At 32.4% G+C, this 23,230-nt stretch overlaps 1 protein-coding gene across 2 annotated transcripts in view; it reads left to right on the top strand.

Annotated features, from left to right (window-relative positions):
* Window positions 1–4,970: 4,970 nt before the first annotated feature.
* The window catches only part of LOC148614710 (radixin-like), a 29,311-nt gene continuing 11,051 nt past the window's right edge, over window positions 4,971–23,230 (top strand). For both annotated transcript variants that reach the window (XM_088589003.1, XM_088589002.1), the window contains exons 1-8: window positions 4,971–5,068; window positions 8,213–8,306; window positions 16,294–16,377; window positions 20,632–20,727; window positions 21,033–21,137; window positions 21,792–21,961; window positions 22,473–22,556; window positions 23,056–23,202. In XM_088589003.1, coding sequence (XP_088445129.1) covers window positions 8,295–8,306; window positions 16,294–16,377; window positions 20,632–20,727; window positions 21,033–21,137; window positions 21,792–21,961; window positions 22,473–22,556; window positions 23,056–23,202 — 698 coding nt within the window. In that variant the 5' untranslated portion in view covers window positions 4,971–5,068; window positions 8,213–8,294. The remainder of the gene's footprint in view (window positions 5,069–8,212; window positions 8,307–16,293; window positions 16,378–20,631; window positions 20,728–21,032; window positions 21,138–21,791; window positions 21,962–22,472; window positions 22,557–23,055; window positions 23,203–23,230) is intronic.

Genomic DNA, 23,230 nt, shown 5'->3' with positions numbered 1-23,230 from the left:
ATGGTGAACACAGGAGCAGCACGGTTTAGGGATAAGCATTTTTGCATATTTTGCTGTTGGAATGGGATGGAGGTGAAAAATTAACAAATACAGAGTTGTGATTTCATGCACTCTTTATTTTGTTTATATCTGCAAGGTTTTATTAGACTGCATTTTTAAGTCGTATAATGATATCACTTTGTCGTCGTCGTTAACTTTCCGTTTTTTCTTACGATGATCAACTTATCCGATCTTCTTTTAATTTTAACACATTGAACCTAGGAACACGGCGTAGAGCCCTATGTTTTTTTTTTTTAAAGTTTTTGCCCTACCCATTTTAAAAATAAGATAAAGGTTGAAATGGGTATTGTCATTAGAATTGATAGCAAAAGTTTATTGTTCTCATGATTCGGATATTAATGTGTTCCTTTTCAAATTATGTTACAGAGAAGACTTTTCTTTAACCGTTTTGGAGTTTGGGTAAAAATGGGCCACGCCCTAAAAAATCTACTTTTTAGCTCACCTGACCAAATGCCATGTGAGCTATTGCCATCACGTGGCGTCCGTCGTCGTTGTCGTCCGTTAACAATTTTTAAAAAATCTTCTCCTCTGAAACTACCGAGCAGAATTGTATGAAACTTTGCACAAATGTTCCATAGAGTATCTTGCACAATATTTGTTTAGATTTTTGGTCCGTCAAAAAACATGGTCGCTGTTACTAAAAATAGAACATAGGGGTCAGTCTGTAGTTTTTTCACAAATATCCCCAAAACTTTGGTTTACCCAAATTCTGACATCGAGTAAAATTGAAAGAAAATTCACAAATACTGACGTAGGTAAAAATGTTCAGCATGATGAGATCTATCTGTGGTCAAATTTCATTTTAATCTGTCAAACCATTTATGAGTTATTTCCCCTTTTCGACGTTTTTTCTTTTCTTTTCTTTTTTCTTTTTTTGCTATTTTTAATGTCATTTTTTTAAAAATCTTCTCCTCTGACACTACTTGACCAAATGGAATCAAACTTTTTATGAATTTTTGGGATTTCTTGCACAATATTGTTCAAATCCGTCAAAAACCGGAGCTATTACTAAAAATAAAATATAGGGGTCAGACTGTAGTTTTTCACATACTAGTACATCTCCAAAACGTTATGTTTAGCCAAATTCTGCTGTAGATAAAAGTGTTCAGCATGATGAGATCTATCTGAGGTCAAATTTTCATTGTAATTTGTTAAACCATGTAATGGTCCCTATGATAAGTCCTACCAAAGCCTTCTTGAATCAAAATTGTTAGACAACTTCTGCTTAAATTTATTGCCATTGAAAGACAAAATTTAACCAGGTGAGCGATTCAGCCTGGGAGCCTCTTGTTTATTTTTGGTCCGATTTTTATTTATTTTTTTATTTGGGTTCTACGATATAGATAGGTCACTGCAGATAACTTCATGACAATTTGTGGAAATAAAGCTATATTGAGACACTTAAACAAGCAAATCCAACATTTTTTCATGTAAAAAGTATATACTTTTCAAAACCTTACATTATGGAAATCCATGAAAAAAAGATAGATATTATTTTCTATTTTGTTATGAAAATCTGTAGCCATGGTAACATAAAAAATATACATAATTTTTCATAACAAATTTTGGGTGACTTTCCAAAATTAATTGTCAAAAAAACAGGTTTTCTAGAATATCAGGCGCTTAAAAACTGTCAGAAAAGGTTAGTTGGTATGGTATTATTGTAAAAAAAAATAAAAAAATAAAAAGTGTACCTTTTTCTGCTCATTTGTTCATGATTTTAATTCTTACAGTTCGTGCAAAATTTTGCATTTTGAGAAACAGCCAGTTGGTGCAGGGAAGAGAACCCAATCTGGTGAGGACATGAACCTTCCGGATAGCTTAAAGCATGCATTTTACACCTCTTTACCTTCACAAGTATTGCATCTATTTATGTACGAATGCTCAACACCCACGATCAATATTTCCACCAAGTTTCACCTTTTATTTTTCAGTTTTACAAAGTTAGACCGGGTCAGTTCTGTGTACGAAACAGTGCACCTGTATCTCATTTGTATAGTGCAACCTCGGATCACTTATGAAAACCCCCGCCTGCATTTTTTACAATCAGATATTCGATGTCTAACGTTAACGTTTTTTATGGACAAAGGGGCCATATCCCAAAAAATTGACTTTTTTTAATTTTTGGTCTAATTTTGATTTTTTAATTGAATTTCAAATGTTTTGTGTATTGTGTCCAAACAAACTGTTGTGCCCACAATGAAATGTTAGACCCCTTTCTTAAGTGTGACAAAAACTAACAATGTGTCCACACTTGCCTCAAGTGAACAGAGTTCATGCTGCGGGTGTATCACGCTGCGCTCCGCGAAGCTCCATATTAAGATTTGATTGGCTCCAAAAGATACTGGTGGAGTCCTCCCAAATACAAAGCAGTTTTATACGGTAACTAAAATATATTTGCTCAGTGCAACCGTATATATAACTGTTATCTATACCGACGATCTCTTATTTTATACTGTCCGATTTTAGATATACATGTACATGTAGGTGTAAAACACAACTGGGCGTTGGTCGATTCACCAACTGTTGTAGGTAGATTTCAATTATAACGTTAACCTATTGACATTAAAATAGTAATCTACTGTCGCATTTCTAACTTTTGACATGATTCATTTATAGATAGGTGTGTTGCTTTGATAAAACCGCCGTTATGTGTGCAACAGGTTGTCCCGAATGTTAAATTATCAATCATATTTTACTCATAACTTTCAAATAAAAGTATAACTGGGACCTAAAGTTATTTTATTTTTGTGGTTTTACGGTGAACAATTGATTTTTAAATGGTTTATAACACATTTAATTCATGCCCTGCATGGATTTACTTTGGTATATATCATAGTTTGGTAGATTTGTGTAGGGTTTCTTCGGGTTAATGCCCTGTTTTCACCAGATAAAATATATGAAAGTTCTTGCACCTATGCAATAACAGTATGCTTGTTTTTTTTTTTACATTTCAGTTTAAAATAAGTCAAGTTGAGAAAATACATGCATGCTTCTAATGACCGCTGACTTTCTCTTCGATATATCTCCAAATAGACTTCAAATTAAAGAGACAACAAATACACTTATTTCTGCTTCATACCTAGACCTTATTCACAAGGTACTTGTAGACAACCTACGAGTCACTTGATGCCACTCCTCCTTTTTTGATCTGGGCAATAAGTTTCATTATATTTCAGTTTTATTCTCCTTCCTCTATGATTTACGTCATTCTATATACAAATATTGCTATCAAACAGCGTCTTCCAACCATATGTATTCAGGGGCGTAGCTGCCTATACGCAAATACGCAGTTGCGTACTTTCGGAAAAAGTATCAAAAATAAAAACACACATTTTAAAGATGAAATAAAGGTTATTTATCACATATGCATGCCATGAATATAGTATAGGCTCTGAAAAACTGGCTTCAAAATTGTTAAAATTCAGGAGTTTCCCTTAGGGCTTTGCCTTGCCGGACTCACTGGAGGCCTCGAGCGAACCCCCCCCCCCCCCGCCCCCCTTCCCCAAGACCCCTCGCCGTAATTTTGCGTACAACTAAAACAGGCCTTGCGACGCCCCTGTGTATTTTTTGTTTCTGTTTCACAGATGAGACAATATATCTTCAGATAGATCTCACATCAACACTGACTGGCATCCAATCAGACTTTACTTTTAAAACAGTTGCAATATGGCGGAGCAGTGCATTTTTACCCTTCCGGAGCACCTAGTATGTAATTGTAATGTTCTCTTGTCTACTGTGCTCTGTATATTGTCACAGTTTCCTGTTTTCACCTTTTTTTTGCTATGTACGACTTTTTAGATTCGATGTCTCTGAATTCTCCTTTAATTTTGTTGCATAGAATTTTTCCGATATTGAGGAAACGTTTGATTAATTGTTTTGAAATATGTATAATATAATGCTTGCTTGAAATGTCTGTCCGATTTTCATATGCTGTTTTTTAAAGTTATTCCACAAAAAGTTGTTTCCATGCAAAGCTATAACTTAATTCTCGATTGAAGAATAAGAGTGAAGCTATATTTTCGTGAGGGAAGAAAAACGACAAAGTATATAATTGTACATGAACAAAGGGAATCTAATATTCACTCCATAGTGATTTTTTTCTACTGGTCTGGGTATCTCCTTATCTCTGACCATCAGGAACAAAAGATATGTAACCCACTAATTTTTTTTCTCACAAATTTGGTTAAATCTCCAGCTTTGACACGAGCACGTAAGCGTGAGACTATTTTTATTTATCTGGAGGCTCCCGCAAAAAGCGGGCAATTTAACGCCTATACATCAATATCATCCTCATCTTTTTGTCTATGATTTTCCTCATCACTTTCATCTGTAGAATCTGTTTCTCCATCATGCCTTGTGTGACTGAATTTCCTACACCAAGTACCTACCCTTCGGCCAAACATTGTAACTTCAACTACACACACAAAAGTGACCCCTCTTTTTGTAATTTTCCATCATAAAAAAAAATTGATCATCCCTTTTTCCCTCTTTCTACAGAAAAAAATACCCCCTTTTAATGTGCTACATTTTTAAAAAGATCCCCAATCTGAAATGAGGAGCCTCCCCAGCATTTCTTTGATACGTTAATGTCAAGTCGCGAACCAAGCAACAAGGAGATGTTAATGAATAAATCTGGATTTGTCACAAGTTCAAAAACTTAAAGTTAAAAACCACTTTCTTAGAAGGTTATGTTACATGTATCGTTTAATACCGTAAAACAATAATGCATTTGCTGATTCACAAACCATCCAAGTTTTTTCAACGTAATTTAATAATACCTTTGGCCTGTCATGTGCGTTCATAGGAAAAAGTCCGTGAACGATCAATTCCATTGAATCCTATAATGAGTCTTAAGAGGTTCGAAAAGATTCTCCAGTAGAGGGCGGTATGAGTAATTTCAATATCCCGTGTCACACCCTGGCGGCCATTTTGATAAACCGGTCGAATAACGAGTGAATGAGTTCAATATTGTTTTACGGATTATAGTGTTAAAACTTTGCAAAGGGTAAGTTCATGAGACAGAAAACGTTCAAAATATGACCACGATACATCCCTTTTAACCATTATGCACAGATACCCAAATGACACGGAGTTGCAGCTGGTGACAGATGACAAAAACAACTTTTCCTGGGCGGTGTCCCTTTGCATTCGAACAACATAGGAATTTCCGAACTTCAATAGTTTATATCCTCCAGTATTAAGGTTGACAATTGTTTTGAAGTTGAATGATGTCCTGTTGTACAAATGCACTACGTGGTCATGCCATTTGCTGATGTATTTGTACATGGAAGCTAGTTTTTGAATGTGCACTGCAGTCTGCAGATCAGTGACAGTTCTGTTCAGTTTTCGGACTGAACTGTGGAAACATCTAAACTATATTTTTAGTATCATATGACTTGTCACAGACTCAATGTCAGAATATATGTATAAGAATTTGTCATGAGGATGGTGTGGCCTCTTTTCCTACATTTTTGTAATGCATATTTTTTAGTTATTTTTTATTTTTTTTTCGAAGTCTATTTTATCCATAACATAAAAGCCCAGTTATTACCAGGTAAGTTTGGGATTTATGTTGTGTTCAGTTGTCTAAAACATTTACCAGGTAGAGAGCAATATCTGTAATTACATGGGTAACCCTACTAGGGTACTACATATATGCTGTTGTTTTAGCCAACATAAAAATTTATTTTTTTCCCCGTATGAAATATCGGTTGAAAGTGGGAATATTTATGTAATTTTGAGAAACATTTGTAAAAAAATCTTAGGAATAATCCTTGTCAACTTACCTTCATTATTTAAAAAAAATTCAGACATGAGTAAAATGCAATACATTTAGTTTCCCAAGGCCTGAAACTTTAAAGATAATAACAGGGTTTGACACTAACTTTCTAACTAGATAGCTCTCAAAATAATTTGGGGTCCTGTCCTTAGGACTAATGAAATTTCAAGAATAAATTAATGTAGCCCTAAGGGCTACCAATTAAAATTTCAAGGTAGTGTAATCTTAAAATTGGGAGGCACAGAACTGCCAGACCGCTGTTAATGTCGAAACCTGAATAAAATTAAAGGTGTACCTTCTTCAGAAAAAAAACTCCAAACACAATAAATATTCTAATTTTTTAAATTAAAATATGACATTTCCAATCTGTTTTTATTTTTTTTTATTCGTGTTGGTAAAATTTGCTTGTGGGATTCTGACAATTAGAAGTACAGTTAGTTATAATAAAATTTAACCAGTGGTATTTTTTACTTGATAAATTTGACTAGTGGAAACATTTCTTATATTTAATCTTTGCAATGAAATAATGGCTATTTGAATAGTTATACTATTGGCTTGGTAGGGACTTTAATTTAAAATGTGTCACTATCATGTAGATTAGTAACATATGATTTGTTTTTTTTAAATAGTAAATTTTTGTTGTACACATAATAAACAGGAAGTATAAAAATGTAAATACATGTAGATTATCATATTGGGGATCATAGCACTTCAGGGTCACAGGAACATTAAAGCATTTTGTACTTAAATTTAAATCACTAATTTATGTACATGTACAGTATGTATATGTTTTTAATATTAGCTAAAGAGACTATTATTGTACATGTTATTATCAAATTCATTTACTTGCATGAATTCTTCTGTTGTTCAGGTGCATTTTATAATGATGTATATTGTAAGGTTTTGAAATTCAGCAGCTGTTTGGTAACTGGCCAGTAACTACTAGATAATGAAGTAAACAATGTGGCTTGGGGTTGAAAATTTCATTAGGAATATACACATATTGAAGGAATTATCCCCTTGAAATAAGTAATAGTGTACCAGAATATTTACACATATTGTCACCCAACACAGAGCTGCAATGGTATATTTTTTACACTCGGCAGTCTTAAAATGATTGTGTATGATGTTTTGGTGTATAATGTGCATTAAAACAAGAGTTGGCATTTTTACAAAGTGCATGTACATGTCATGTAAAGAGGAACACAAGGAATTCATGTTCATTAACTTGTTTCTCTTTTACTTACACACTGTAAATTATTATTACATTATCTGTGATTTTTTTCTTACACCTGGAGCATTAATTAGGATGTTATTTATTGTTTAGGTTAGTTTTGACATGATTAACATTTGACTTCCTGTGAGATCATATTTTATACTTTTCAATTTTCTGTCATTGTATGAAAATATAGTACCCATTCTCATTATACAATGTACAACAATTTGCAAATCTACAAGTATAAACAATGAGGACACTTTCTGTTTCTCGCCCACTTCTTGTTTCATTCTTAGCATATACATACATGTATTTATATATGAACCACTACAGACAACAATGTAAACTGCTGATTGACCAATATCCTCGGGGTTTGACACTAACTTCATTTGTTTGGTGGTCAACATGACTACTTCAGAGGTAAAACAGGTAGTCTGCAGATGGTAATGGTGGTTCTGGTGTTGGATCTTACGAAAAATAATTCAAAATTTAGATAGCCCATAGGACTCCATGAAAATTTTTCAGGTAGTCCTCTCCAAAATTATGGTGGCACAGGACTACCAGACTACTGTCTGTGTCGATTCCTGATCCTGTCACAGACCTTCGCTTTATGACTTCCTGATATACTGCATACATGTACATGTATCTAATGCTAGCCTATAGGCTCTGCTGTTCAGGATACAAAAATTTTCACAAGACATGAGCATATACTCATCAGTTGTTTGAAATGTATAGTATAGGTTTAACACTGAATGTGGCATATACATTGTATGTGTGAAAGCTTAGAAAATGTACTGAAGATTGTTGAATGTCATATTATATAAAAAAAACTATTATTCAACACCTTTCATTGTGTACATATTCATTTGTCTATATTCTTATCAGAAATGTTATGAAAAAAATCAGACTTTAAGACTTACACCAATGTTGTATAACACCACCAGAACAGGAAACTTGAATATGATAAATGTATTTGTAGGAAAGGGGAAGTAATCCATTTCTATTCTTATTTATATTGATGACTTTTGATTTTGGGTGTGGACATACAAAGTACATTTGTATATGTTTATCATTCATGTAGGTAGCTAAGCTTTATTGAACATGTACACTATTGTGTAACAGAATTATGATTCAGAACTGATGTTTGTTTTTAGGAGTAGCTGGAATTGTCTCTCCCTGAATTTGGATATAACAGATTTTATTTCTTGTTGGTAGTTTACATATTAGACAGACAAAATGCCAAAAGCGGTGAGTAACACATTGAATTTTTTGTATTACATCAGCTTTGTTATTTTGCCAAGAACTAAAATTTAACAAAATTTCCCCTGGTCCAACATTTGTAATTTTCAGTAACTTTGGAAACAGCTTAAGGTTACATGTTTGCTGTTAGTGATTCTGGAATAGCATTTTCCTTAATTTGTTCAATTATATAACATGTACATGTAAATTATAATTGCATATTGAAAGAAAACTGAAAACTTTTTCTTCAGTAGTTATTTAAATGCAAATAATAGATAAAATCATATGGTTAGGATAAATGATTAGGACTGATAGAGAAAATTACATTTGATAAAGTTAATTAAGTATATATAGGTGCATGATGATGATGGTGAAATGGTACCTGTTGATAAATAGTTAGTTTTTAATACTGAATAGGATTCAGACTGTTTTATTCAAATACAGTTTGTACATAGAACAAACTTTTTAAAGGACCCAATTTGGAATTTTGAAATATTTCTAAAATACTGTAAAATGTTTGATTCAGAGTAAGGTTAGATTGTAGTTTGAAGTGTATACTTGATATCTCTTGACACTTTAAGAAAGAAACCAGTACACATGGACACTCTTTTGCCCTTTTTTCAGAGCTTTAATCACTTTGATTAACTGCTGTGTTTAGCATTACAATGTATATAAATTTGTATAGATATTTCAGTGTGTACACTATAGTTTTTTACATTTATTAAGAGATGAGGCAATGAAAAGACCAATTTTAATAATGTAATACTGAAACCGGGGTAAATCTAGTGTTTGAACTCTTGAAAAAAGGTCAGATGTCAGAGAGTACCTAATTGTAGATATTTTAATGCAAAATTTTCCCTCAAATGACATACATACTACCTGCATGATCCATGTAAATTCACTGTCATTTCTGATGAAAAAAGCTAGCTCCTTTGCATATTTACCTGATATGCAGTTACAAACCTAACAAATTTATGTGTGAAGAAAACTATAAAATTTTCTCCCTGGTTGAACTCAGTAAAACAGTAATACATGTAGTAGGTTTTGCTAAAATTTATAAAACAAATTAAAGAAGACAATCTTACAAGATATTATCTCTAATTTGTAAGGTTGGACAAGTTGCTTTAGGTAATATTTTCATCTTTATACAGGTGAGATTGAAACAGGACTTAGTTTGTGCAGGTTTAACTCAGTAATTTGTCAGGAAGCGTTTAGTTATTTTTAATTAAATTGAATCTCATAGTCAGTGTTCTTTTCAAAGTGGCAGCTCTAAGCTAATGATGTTAGACTTGTATCAGGCTACTAGAGACTCAGGATAAACTTAAAAATGTAGTATGGTCATGCAATTATTTTGCATACAGAATGTAATTTGCATTTATGTCTAAAAACATTAGGACCAGTTGGTCATCACATTAATTTGTAGTAGTGAGCCATTGCACATTATTTATATATGTAGAACATGTATGGTTTATGTTTTGTGAAAATTTCTTCTGATATACATGTAGTGTAACCTGACCAAAAAGACTTGTATTTTTTAATGTTTTCAGTCTAATACATGTACATGTATTTGAAATAATAGTTTTAAGTGTTGGGCTAAAATTAACAAACTGTGTGACTGATTAAAAACAGTCCAGACTAAAAACTGAAACTTGGCTATTTTTTCAACAATTGAAACTAAATAGGTAAATATGTTTCTCCCATTCAAAGATTTTGTTAGTTGTGTATTTTAAGTATTGAACCTTCATGAACAATGACAATATACACTATGCTCTGTTCTACTGTATGAAAATTTATCTTCCTCAAACTGTATGTACATTTAGTGATACATCATGTGACCAATATAAGAGGGATTTAAAGTTACATTTAGTACTGTATGTCATTTTACTGACAAAAGTGCTGATTGGACTGTTTTCAAGGTCATAAAGCAAGGTAAACAAGAGCTTAATATGTTGTAGTTCCACTTGAGTGCATTGTTTCTTTGTGTTATTCATGGTATGGTACACAGAACAACCTTCATGGCTTCATGCTTACTGGTGAAAATTTAGGATACTTCATTTTGTAATGATGACCTGTATACTTTATTTATTTATTTATTTATTTATTTATTTATATAAGTTAATTGTTATAACACACTGAGGGTAAGTTTCAGTGACAGAGTATTACTGTCAGTGTTTGCATATAAAATAATTACAGGTGCATGTATAGTCTCCTAAAGTCTTGGGTTACATGTATATTCTGTTTGTCAGTCCACATTTTCTTTCTGAACCAGTGAATGGATCATAATGGGACTTAATTAGAAGGCTGGGCATACAATGTATATGTACATGTAGATGTGCTCAAACAAAAGTTACTGTCCACGCTGAATAGCTTTTATGGGAAAATAATACATGTACAACTTTCAAAATTTTAAAAACTGTGTGCTTAACTGTAAAGTACTCTGTTTTTATAAATATCTGCTTTTTCATGCTGAAATGTTTGAAAGATGGGCTTCTGCAATCAGATGAATTTGTGCTGGTACCGAAAGATCTTATAATGCATGTACACACTGTACATGTATGAACTGCATATGGTTAACCCAGAACAGGAATAGACAAAAGTTACCCGTAGGACTTCAGTACAAAAATGTATGTACATATTCATAATACATGTACTTATTTTGATGTTTAACTTCAAGCATACAAAGCATATTATCATCAAAAGTTTTGCCCATGGAAACATGCATGATGTAAAACTAAGAAGATACCATCATCATATTGACTTGCTGTAAATGAAGAAGGATAATAGAAAACCAAATCTATTCAGTGGAATCTCAATAAATGCCACAACATGCTATAATCCAAGACAAGAGACATATTTCACTGGCTTAATACCAGTAAAGAAGGATGTTATTATGATCAAATTTCTCACAGATTAATGAAGCTGACAGATAATGAAGGAAATAAAACAGCTCGTTAAAATGTAGTATTTTCTCATTGTTCTTTGTTCTCTGTGTTACATCATTTCCTGCTAAACCACAAAATAGTTTTATGTATTATGTAGGCAGCTTGAATGTGAGTTTGTGTATTGGATGAGGCAAGAGAAAGTGAAAGATAACTGTTGTGAAAACAAGTGAAATGTGGTTGTATTTTCCTGGTTTAATCAATCTTAATGAGATGGGTGTAACTGTTAAGCCATTAGGTCATTGCATCTGATAACTTCTAAATTGTTCCCATGCATTTATATTTTTAAATGTGTCATCCTAGTTTGGTTATTCCATCATTCTTCAAGACTAATGTTTTCATTTAAATACAGATGTGAGCATGGTTACTTGTAAGTTGCATTTCTTAAGCACAGTTCATACACATACATGTCTACATTTTTTTCATCAAAAAGTCAGTGTGCTTTGCATTATTAGAAATCTCTCCTCAGGCCCCTTCCCGTCTATCCCAAAACAATCTACATTACACCTTTCTATGTACCTTTGAGTGTGGGAGTTATCCATTACATGAACTATACTGCACACTAACCAGTTTATGACTTGTCTTAATGTTTTTATGGCCATACAGAAAGGCATGTACTATACATTTTATGATGTTAAGGACACCATTTACATGTACATGTATTAGAATGTTTTGTTTGACAAGAACACTTCTAATATATATATTTATCACTTAAATGGTACACTATGGACTGTGTGTAAATTATGCACACGCCTTCCTTTTTTATACCCTAGGTAAAATAATGAATTTGTGTGTTAATAGTCATATGACTGAATGTGATAAATGTTTGCTGAAAATCTGTAACAAGTTATTCTTAAAACCAGAAAAATGTATCTGTTCACAAAAATACTTCTACTTGTAGCTGAGTATATACAGTCATCATACAGTATTACCCATAGTTAAATATTCTAAATTTGTCATGGTCACTTAGCTGTCGTGTCCATGCATTTAAAAGATGAAAATAAAGCCTTAGAGATTTTCACCAAGTATTTACATTTGCTTGTTTCATGGGATGATTATTGTTAAGCAAATTGTCATTGATGTAACTAAGACAATAATCAAACTGGCACATAGTGCATACAGTTACTGCTATGCCTTCAGGTTATCCATTGAAGGTCATACACAAAGGTATTAGTTTCAAAACATATGTTTAGGTAGATCCTGTATTATCTAACCTGAACATGCTTATTCATGTAAGCTGGGACAGACATTCCCTTTCTGCTTTTGTCCTTAGAGTGGAAGGCATTATTGTTTGTTAGGGATTTTGCTCAAACATTTGTCATTGGACTCCAGTGATTAATGTCAAGCTTAAAAGTCCTTGGATTTATTGAGGGGTTCATCCTAAGTAGAAACGAGGAATCCTGATACTTCCAGAAAGTTTTCTTCTCTGCCTTTTTATAGTTTTTGTCAAGATTTTGTTACTAATGCTGGGGGTTTTACTTGCATTTTTTCCTCTTTCAATTAATTCTGTTCTTGTAAGCACCATGTTGGCCTGATGATGGAATTAACATTAAAGGTTGAGTGCTTTTATTAAAGGCTACACATTAATATTCATATTTAAACATTCGGTAGCTGGGAGAGAAAATATTGAGAAGTTCATTGAAGTCATGAAGATAAAAGATTGTTACTCTATCTGCATATACCCTATGAGGTAAATGTTTAAACTTTTAATGTAAGATTGTGTTTACTCTGCTGATAACAAGAAATTATTTATATGAATGGAAACTTGTATTTCATGTTGAAACAAGATTTCATTGAAATTGTGTGTTCACTAAGGTACCACTCATAAAATCCTATTGAATGGAAACCTCAGTGTGCTTTCACTGTGAAAACTGCCCATCCTTTTATGCTGTTTAAATAACCCAAGTTTATAGACCACAGAAAAGTGGCTGTATAAATATAAATGTCAGTTAGTGGTCAGTGGATGTTAGTCAGGTCATTATACACTCGTTTACAAAGTAATTTGTATATAGTTGTAGCCAGGGGCCATATTTGGACTTAAGTCAGTACTTTTTTAGATATATTTTTTTGCAAGTTTTTGTTTGGTCTAGGAATAGACAGTGAAGTGAACCTTCCTGTTTGGCTATAAGTTAGAAACAATCCATGTGTATCAAGTTTCTACCTACCTGATCTATCTACAATGTATACAGTATTTATTTCCTTTTGTCAGCAAACATTTTGAGGTATAGTAAGGATATTTACCCATAAAAACAAAATAGGTTTGAAATAGAAGTGTAAGGTGATACACATTAAGGTTTAATTCTGGACTATTTTAAGTTTAATTCAATGGCACTTTGAAGGTTGTAATTATGCAAAGTAGGTTCAGAAACCTTTGATGTTTTTTTTTTCATATTAGAATGTGTTGGGTTTTTCCTTTCTGTGATTTACATGTGGAAAAAACAACAAGTTTGTGATGTTGAATGGTTATAAATGTTGTATTAATGGCCCTGGCCTTTTTTAAATGTTTTCTCAAGCCCTGTTAAGGTTGGTGTCCAGCAAGAACACAAATAATAAAATAGTTGGTGTTTTAATACAGTTCTGTTTAGTGAAGTAAAAGTTGGGGAAAATTTCCCCAAGACAGTCATCCAAGCAGCCCTTTGTGAAATTAAACTAGCATGGAGAGGGCACTAGCATATTATTGCAGTGAAATGTTTCTGTAGACATGATTTCTTGGTACTGGTACTTTGCCTTTTTTGTTTTTGATTGTTTTTTTTGGCAAGTCATAACCTAATGAATATTGGGAGTATGTATTTGTCAATTGGTATCTGTCTCCTGTACCATATTTTCCCAATATATTGAAAATATGGCAAAAATGTCCCAAAAATAAAGGGTTGGGGCTGCTTTTAAAACAAGGAACAAAAACACTATATATATTATACATGTAGCTTTAGGAATCAGGAAGAGGTCTTGTATCTTTAATTGGACCTATCTTGTGTGCAAGTTTACTTTCATTTTTCGACATGTTTTTATATCCCCTCTTGAAAAGTGGATGGCATATGGAAATAGGGATGCCCGTCCTTCCTTCCATTACCCAGATGGGGACCCATCTCTTATCTGTTACCCCCCTACACAGCTAAATGGAATTTAATGAAACAATCACAGAATCTTTATTACATATTGTGCATCTCCTATTTTAGATTTTGATCCAAATCAATACAGGGAATTTCAGGTTGCAAAACATTGACTTTGTTATTTATGAATATGGGTACATGGGTGGTCCATCTCTCATCTGTTACTCATCCACTGAATTGAAATTTAAACTTTCACAGAATCTTTATTACATATTCCAATCATACACCTATTTTAGATGTTGATTGAAATCAATTTGGAGGTCAAAAGGGGCATGTTGGTGAGGTAATGGGTATCAATTTAGTGAGCCTTGCTCAGTTTTTCTTGTTCGGATTTGTTTTTGTTATAACTCAGTATTTGGGGGAAAAACTTCCTTAATTAAACATTACCTGTAAATTCTGCTCTCATTCAACTCAAGAGTTGCAATGAGCTCATCTTTGTTTCTTGAAAAGAAGTAGAAGATACATGTATGGAAGATGCTATCAATCACCAGTTGAATGTTTTTCTGTTACGTTTGATCCACCAGGTCAAATTGGGCTCAATTTTAACAATGCAAAGGTCAGTGAAGGTTGTTCTGTCCAGCAGATGGGGCATGAAACATTCATGATTTAATCTTTCATTGAGGAATAAACTGTACAATGTATCAGTAATAACAGTAATTGCAGGTGAAATTTTTATCTTCTTAGTATGGTGTGAGAAAATTCTTTTTAACATTGACTTTTCGAAAATGTAGGGTTCTCACCATTTAATCAGTGTTACACATGGTACACACCTAGAGAATTAAATATGATATGAGATAGATAAAACAATATATAATCCATAATTATGATAATCAACAAATTCCTTTTATGTAGATAAATAGTAATCTGGTCATATTTTGATAGATTGGTCTGTGATTATATGTAATTACAAGTGGTTACATGTACATATGTACATGTAATTTTATTTTTTATTTAAGAGATGAATACATTTGATAATTTAGTATATTTTACAGTGCTGGCCTTCAGCCACTAGCCCAAAGCCTGGGGCTAGTAAAAATTTATTGCTAGTATAATGGTGTGTACATTTCTTGTTTCCAGCTAGTTGAATTCTATACAGTCCTCTGTTATTTGGGCTTGTCCTGGAGAATTTTGTAGGAAAGAACTTTATTATTTTGGGGAAATTCATACATATACATACAGTACAATGTAACTGAATTATTTGTAGTTCTAAAGCACAAAAAATGACTTATTTATAAGACCTTAAGTTTATTAGATATCCTTCATATTTTCAGGTCTCTGAAATTAATAAACCTCTTTGCATTAATTTATAATACTAGCTTCAATGATGTGATCTTGCCTGAAGAAATCCACTAATGATTTTATCAAACCAAGTAATCTGACAGACATTACTGTTCTGTGATGTCATTTATTCCCTAAAGCAAGAGAACAGCTTTCTCATGGTTGACATAGAAATTACCATTTCCTAGCTATATTCATGTACATGTACATGTATGTATAGGTTACAGCTGTAAAAAAATCATCTATTTGTATTACCACTAGTACTGATACATGTACATTCACACTATTGCATGGATTTCCCATCTGTGTTGAGTTGACTTAATTTGATGTAAGAAGTAGTCTTGAAATCAGTGATATATTTGTATCATATTCAATTTCACCAAAGCCTATCAAGCTTTCTTTTGAAACAGAATGAAAACAATCCAAGTTACTTTGATGATTACATGAGATTGATGTAAAATGCTGAATACAAATGTTCCAATGATTTTTAATAGTTGTGTCCCCTACCCTAGGTCTCCTTTCTTAGTAACTTTAGAATTAATTTTGTATAGAAGATGCTGTCAGTCCATTAATTATTGATCAAATGATGAACAAGCAGCAAAGATCACATTCATTACAGATATTGCTTTTATTGCGATTAAAATCTTAAATGGTTTTCTTTCTTTACAGGTCAATGTGCGAGTTACAACCATGGATGCTGAGCTGGAGTTTGCCATCCAGCCCAGCACAACTGGCAAACAGCTCTTTGATCAGGTAAGATTATAATGGTTGCTCATATGGTGAGAAATAAATTGTTACCTCTATCCTGTTCGAGGAAAACCTGGAGCATTTCATACACATTACATAATTTCAATCATTCAAATATGATTTTCAGTTCAAAAACTTGGTCATAATGACAAATACAGCAGGTTAAGATATTTCTCTCCTTTTCCTGAGGTGAGGAGTTTAGTATAGATTCTTGTTCCATAATAAGTGGAGAAATTTTTTTAAGAATGGCTGTGACAAATCAGTTTCTTCCCTGAAATCTGTAGGAGACTTGAAAAATATAGAATGGCGGGAAAAAGTTACATGCATTTTTAGAATGCATCAGAAAAAATGACATAACAAGGAAGTTGGACACATACTTCAGACCTTTGTACAGTTTTCTTTCAACTGACTGGCCTGACATGATTGTCTTCATGATAATCCTGTCAATAATTGATGAATTGAAAGTAAAGATATTCTTATTAAATGATAATCTACTGATACTGTATGTTCCAATTGAAGATGTGATATTGTTATTTTAGTGATAAGTTTCATGGTTCATAGGAAAGTTGAAAATGTCAATAAAATTCTGAATTTTTATTGTTTAATTATATATGTAACATCTACTTTCACTAGTATAGACCTACTTCATAGACAAGCTGTTGTTCTTTGAATAAAAGAATGAAAGAAAATATTGGTTTTCCTTCAGAGTTGATGAGTGATACCATATTTTATGGCTATTAGTTAGGCTTAGGGTTTCACTTTACAGCTTTCTGAACTATGTGACGGGAAATTAGTTTCATGTAAATTGTGATTTTAAAGTCAAAATATGAAAGTATTGGTGAATTAAAATGATAGAGCAATTAGCCAATTTAGGTGTTTTGTAGTATTTTTAAATACTATTAATGGTGACTGTAAAATTCATTAATGTCTAATAAAGACCATAGATGTTTCAAATCCCATTTTCAAGTACAAAATTTTTGATTTACATGTACGATAATAACATTTAAAAAGTGTTTTACAGTATTCACATGAAGAAACATTTTTGATGCTTTTCAGCAGACTGATATGAACAGAATTCCAAATGACTGATTTTTTCCCCTATAAACGATGAAACAGTCACATAGGAATATGTCCATACCACCTTCCTGTCCATGATACAAGTAGATGAAGTCATTATTTCTTAGGGTACACACCTATTAGTAGTATCTGATAAGAAAGTTTTCATGACATTTCAACAACAATGACCCTATATCATAATATAACTTCTACTGTAATCTGTTCATCAAGTGTGGGATGATAAATTTATAATTTGGATGAAAATCAAGTGCATAGAAATGAGATATTAAAAATATCCAAGCAACCAAGTTTACATGTTTCAGGAATGTGACTTAGTCATTAAATTACAGAACTTTTGACAATTAAAACTTCCTGTCCTAATAGTTTTTCATATGTTTTCTCCAATTTCAACTGATGAAAAAATGTCAGTTTTTACATTTAAACAAGTATGTTTCAGATGTACTTTCCACTTGGTTTATGAGTGGTTTTGCAAGTGCTTACATGTACAAAAATAAACATGGCATCCTTAAGCATTGTAATAATTTTAAACTTTGATTGAATACAGTCTCCTGAACTGTGACCTTTAATAATGCAAACACCTATGAATTTTGGCAGTTGTTTTTTTTAATGGATGCTCAGTCCTGTAGCCAGATATATTGAAAGGGGGGTGCACTTGTATACAGTTTCATCTTACAAAGTGGATGCACATCCAATTTTGGCTGGTTTTCTCCAGGAATTTTAAATATTTTAAGCAAAAGGAGGGTGCACTTGCACACATTGCACCACTTCTTGCTTCGACCACGATGCTGTCAAGTGAGCATTTTTTTTTGCAGTTCTTAAGACTGATGAATGTTTCAAAGCCCTAAAAAAATCAATTTCACAGGTACTGTTTTTCACGCTTTTCTGTCCATGACTAAAATAGCAAAAATTATACATTTACAGTAGTCAAATCTGAATTCAACTATTTCTTCCATATCTGTTGTAGTACCATATTGGAATATTACAATTCTCTCTTGTTTCATGTTATCAGAAAAGGCTGTGGTTATTTGCAATGATTCATACACTTCAACTGAAACTGGGTAACATGATTATTTTAGTCATTTGAAAAGAAAGAATTAGTTGTTGTAGTTTTTTCCTTAATCTATGCATAAGATAGCACACAGCTGAACAGGAAGTCCTTTCAATTCATCACTATACATCTGTTAGCATGGCTATTCAACTTTATTTTTAATCCTTTCCTTTTGGTAGAAAATTCTCCTGTAAAATTCATTTAGTTTTTATGCATGAAAGCATCAATTTACTTGGCTGTATTCATAATAAATATCAGTTTAAATGAACATATACATATATGGTTGTATACAAAGTGGTTCAGTATTAAGATACTAAATTACGGGAAGAGGGAAGTAAAAGTCAGATATAAATAAGTCTTTCATAAATGTATAAGTAGGTTTATGTATCCCATTTTTTTTTGCTATATAGCTATGTATTCTTTATTTTACTCTTTTAGCCAATGGATTGGAGACATACATTTTAAACACTTCTCAGATTGGCTTTTGCTACTTGATGCATTTCAGTTTAAATCAAAACTCCCTCGTCATTGTCCTGATTCAACACTGATTTTGCTGTTCTTTTTCCTAAAAGTTCTACTATGATAAGGGTTTTCTTTTCTTTTTTCTTTTTTTTTTGGGGGGGGGGCATGTAAATCCTTGGTGATTGAGCTCAGACTTGATTTCATTTGCTTTGGCAAATAGCATGTTGACTCTAGCAAATATTGTTGAATTAAACTCATGAACAGATTGTCAGTTTATATGATCTAAAAGTTTCCATTTTCTTCTTTTTATCATACTGGGCCACACAAAGTTGTTTAAGAAAATACAGGTTAATATCAATTTTCAGCAAAATTCTAAGTGTTATTTTTTTTTCTTTTCTTTTCAGGTCCTATTGAACATTTTTCCATCCTTTATTTTTCATCATTTCGTGTTGGGGTATCACTTAATGTTCCATTAATGTCCTATTTATGTTGCTAGTGTATTACTTGAACTAAATTATTAGTCTCCTTATATGCTTTAATCATGATAATGGACAAGTCAGAATTTTCAAGTGTCTCACATACTATTGTGCTAGCAACATGAAGCCAATTTGTATGTTGCTTCCCAAAGATCAGAAGATCATCTTATTGATAACTTTCATCAATTCAATTAAGGCCATTATCTCAATGAGGGAGAAAACACACACTGGGAGAAGTGTTATTAAACATGGATCATTGCAAATATTTCAAACAAATAGATGCATATCATTCATGGATCACCAAAAGGTCTTCTAATCAAGTTTTCATGTAATACAATTTGTAATACTGGGCAAAAAATCTTACTGTAGTCATTGAATAGATGTCAATCATTGGAGATAAATTTAGAAGAGGAATTGTATGTGATAAGGATTGACCCATCATAGCATGTTTACTATGTTGATAGTAGTATAAGTCATTTAAACAGTAGACAAATAACAACAAAAGCAGGAATAAGTCCTTGATAAAATGTTTATTGACCTTTATTATGATATACAAAAAAGTAAGCATGTAATCTCAAGACTAAATTTAAAGTCATATTTATAATTTAAATCTTAAATTTCAAGATAGGGCTCAGTGACCTACACAAAAGCTACTGGGACAAGGATATACTGCCCCTTGATTAAGTTGTATTGTAGACATGACATGATTGACTGATGTTGAGAGACCTTTTCTAATATTACAAGCACTCTCTTTCTGTCGTAGATGCTATTCCATTTGACTTGATGTTTAGTGAGCAGCACAACGGGTGACCTGCACAAAGCAGGAACTGCTCACCCGTCATGTCTAAATGAAGATCTGTACATATGCAAATGATGATCTCAATAGTACAAGAAAAAAAAACTGACTTAGAATGAATTACATATGGTTCTAGGCCATAAGAAAGAGGAATACTGTAATCATATTACTTGTCACAGATTTCAAATTTGTAACGTTTCATATTGTAAAAAATCTATTTCTTGAGTACTATTTTTGTGCTTATCTCTCCACTGTGAAAAATCAGTACACCATGAAATTTAATACGTTTACATTATTTTTTAATAAAATTTAACTGAGAATAACATGATTACCAGTAGGTTGGAAGTTCTTGGGAATAGAAGTAAGAGAAAGTAATCAATGTTTGATTGTGCCTTTTACAGGTTGTCAAGACAATTGGTCTGCGAGAGATCTGGTTCTTTGGTCTACAGTATGTTGACAGTAAAGGATATACCACATGGTTGAAACTCAACAAAAAGGTATGATACCTCTTTACCTCTGAATAGGAGTGAAACATTCTTTTTGTTCTTTGAACAGGAATTTAAAAATGAACACCACCCTTCACAGGATATCTTTGGATTGAACTTTTCCTTGACTGATTCTGCTGAAACTTTAGAGGGGGGTTTTACACTATAGTGTAGTTATTTTATGAATATTATAGGTCTTAGATACATTTATGTTTCTTATATAACCACTCACTGAGTAAATTTGTCTGGGTGTTTTTCTTTTTGTTTGAAAAAATATTATATGTATATTTTCTTGTTGTCTCTGCTTTCTGTTATAGGTTTTAAGTCAAGATGTGAAAAGAGAAACCCCTCTACAGTTCAAATTCAGAGCCAAGTTTTTCCCAGAGGATGTCACTGAAGAACTCATTCAAGACATCACCCAAGTATGTATAACAATGCCTGTCTGATTTATTTTATGTCTCTACATGAGAGTGTGATCAAATCCTCTGTATTTATACAATGCTATTGATTTGGTTGGAACAATAATTTCAATTTAATGTCAAGTCACACATAATTTCGCTTGATAAGAACATTAACATGTCTGTTGCTTTTGACTCAGAATTTTTTTTATTGAAGCCTGCATATGATGTAATCTATGGCCTTGAATCCACAAGATAACACTTAACAATACATAATAAATTTTATTCTGTGAGCCTGAATATAAGGTGTTTTATTTTTGTGATAACAAATAATGACTAATATTGCATATACTTTTTGGTCGAAGGACACTTACTTGTAATAAATATCCATGTTCTAATTGTAGATTGAAACAACATTAATGAATTATTTCATAAAAGAAAATTTAAAAAAAAGAAAGAATAAAATTTGTTATTATTAATTTTGGTCTGTATTCACGGCTCAAAAATGTATGGGTTCTTTTTACGGCTTTACTTAGTTTATTAAAATTATGGTTTAATATAAATTGACAATTTTTTCTAACTTCAAGGAAGCTTATATTACTGAATGATAAATTGACCTTTCTGACTTTAAACCTGATTACCAATGATAGCTTAAGTATGAAATGCTTGTTGTTACAGAGGATGTTTTTCCTTCAAGTTAAAGACTGTATTCTCAGTGACGAGATCTACTGTCCACCCGAGACATCAGTCTTGTTAGCGTCTTATGCCTGTCAGGCTAAGTTTGGTGACTACAACAAAGAAACCCATCCCAATGGCTTCTTAGCTAATGAAAGATTGCTACCACAAAGGTGAGGGGTTACAAAGGATTACAGCACATAAAATAGTTTACTTCACAGGGTAGGGTTGGTAATGGCTTGAAAAGTTGACCATTACGTGGTGAACTGCCTTTCATTGTTAACTGGACAATTTAAACAAAACTCTTAAAGATAAGAAAAAGTTTGAAAGTAACACCTTGAAGCCACTGTAACTTTACAAAATGTGCACTTAAAAGTATATCTAGTATGTTGTAAAATATATTCCATTTTGTTGAAACCCTGTATGTTAGTGGATGTAACAGTCTCAGTTAATAATAGACATTCTGTCTGAGTTTTCAAGAAATACTGGATCTAAATAGATTTTACTAGATGAAGTGGCAGATTGGAACAAGAGTTATAGTTCTTGTATTAATTTAGCACCTGATTAATGTCAGGTTTCGGACAGATGGAAAACAAGTTTTTTAAAACTGGATGTGGTTGAGAAGATCAAGTGAAATATTTGTGTATTGTAGAAATAATAATCTACTCCTTTTGTCTGTTTCAGAGTAATGGAACAACACAAAATGACAAGAGAACAGTGGGAAGAAAGAATAACAAATTGGTGGAGTGAACACCATGGCTCTTTGAGGTAATCAACCAAGTGGATTATCCCCAGTTTTCATAAAAGTTGACATTTTACATATGTACAGACTCATGACCAAGTGTTTTAAGAATAATGCAGGTATCAAACAAGACAGGACTAATTTCTTTAACTCCTAAGTTGTTACATTGGACCTATTTATCTATCGATCATTCTGTACCATCTAAACACTTGAAAATCAACAATTAGAAACACCATTCTTTACACAAAGTTAAACCTAATTTCAGCAGCTCTTGAATAATAAAGTTGGGCTGGTAGAGAATGATGCAAATTAAGGAAAGTATAATCAGGAGATAACTGATTTGGTGACGTCAATCATGAATTTGACAGTTGCATATTGAGTTTACTGGAGCCACTAAACATATTATGCATCAGTCAAATTTAAAAATTGACACCCTGAAATTTAAATTTCACCAATGGAAGTCAACGTTGCAAAAAATGTTGCATTATAATTTATTCTTCATTGTTTTATTTTATCTATTTTCAGAGAGGATGCTATGATGGAATATCTAAAAATAGCCCAAGATCTAGAAATGTATGGTGTAAATTACTTTGATATCAAAAACAAAAAGGGCACAGAACTGTTATTAGGTGTAGATGCACTTGGTCTCAATGTTTATGAAAAAGAAGACAAGTAAGTACAATGATATACTTTATTTTAA

This window comes from Perna viridis, chromosome 6 (assembly GCF_037379345.1).
Source record: "Perna viridis isolate PV_CMFRI_1.1 ecotype Kerala chromosome 6, ASM3737934v1, whole genome shotgun sequence".
Taxonomy (NCBI): Eukaryota; Metazoa; Mollusca; class Bivalvia; order Mytilida; family Mytilidae; genus Perna; species Perna viridis.
The sequence above is the reverse complement of the archived record's forward strand: the minus strand, read 5'-3'. Positions and strand labels throughout refer to the sequence as shown.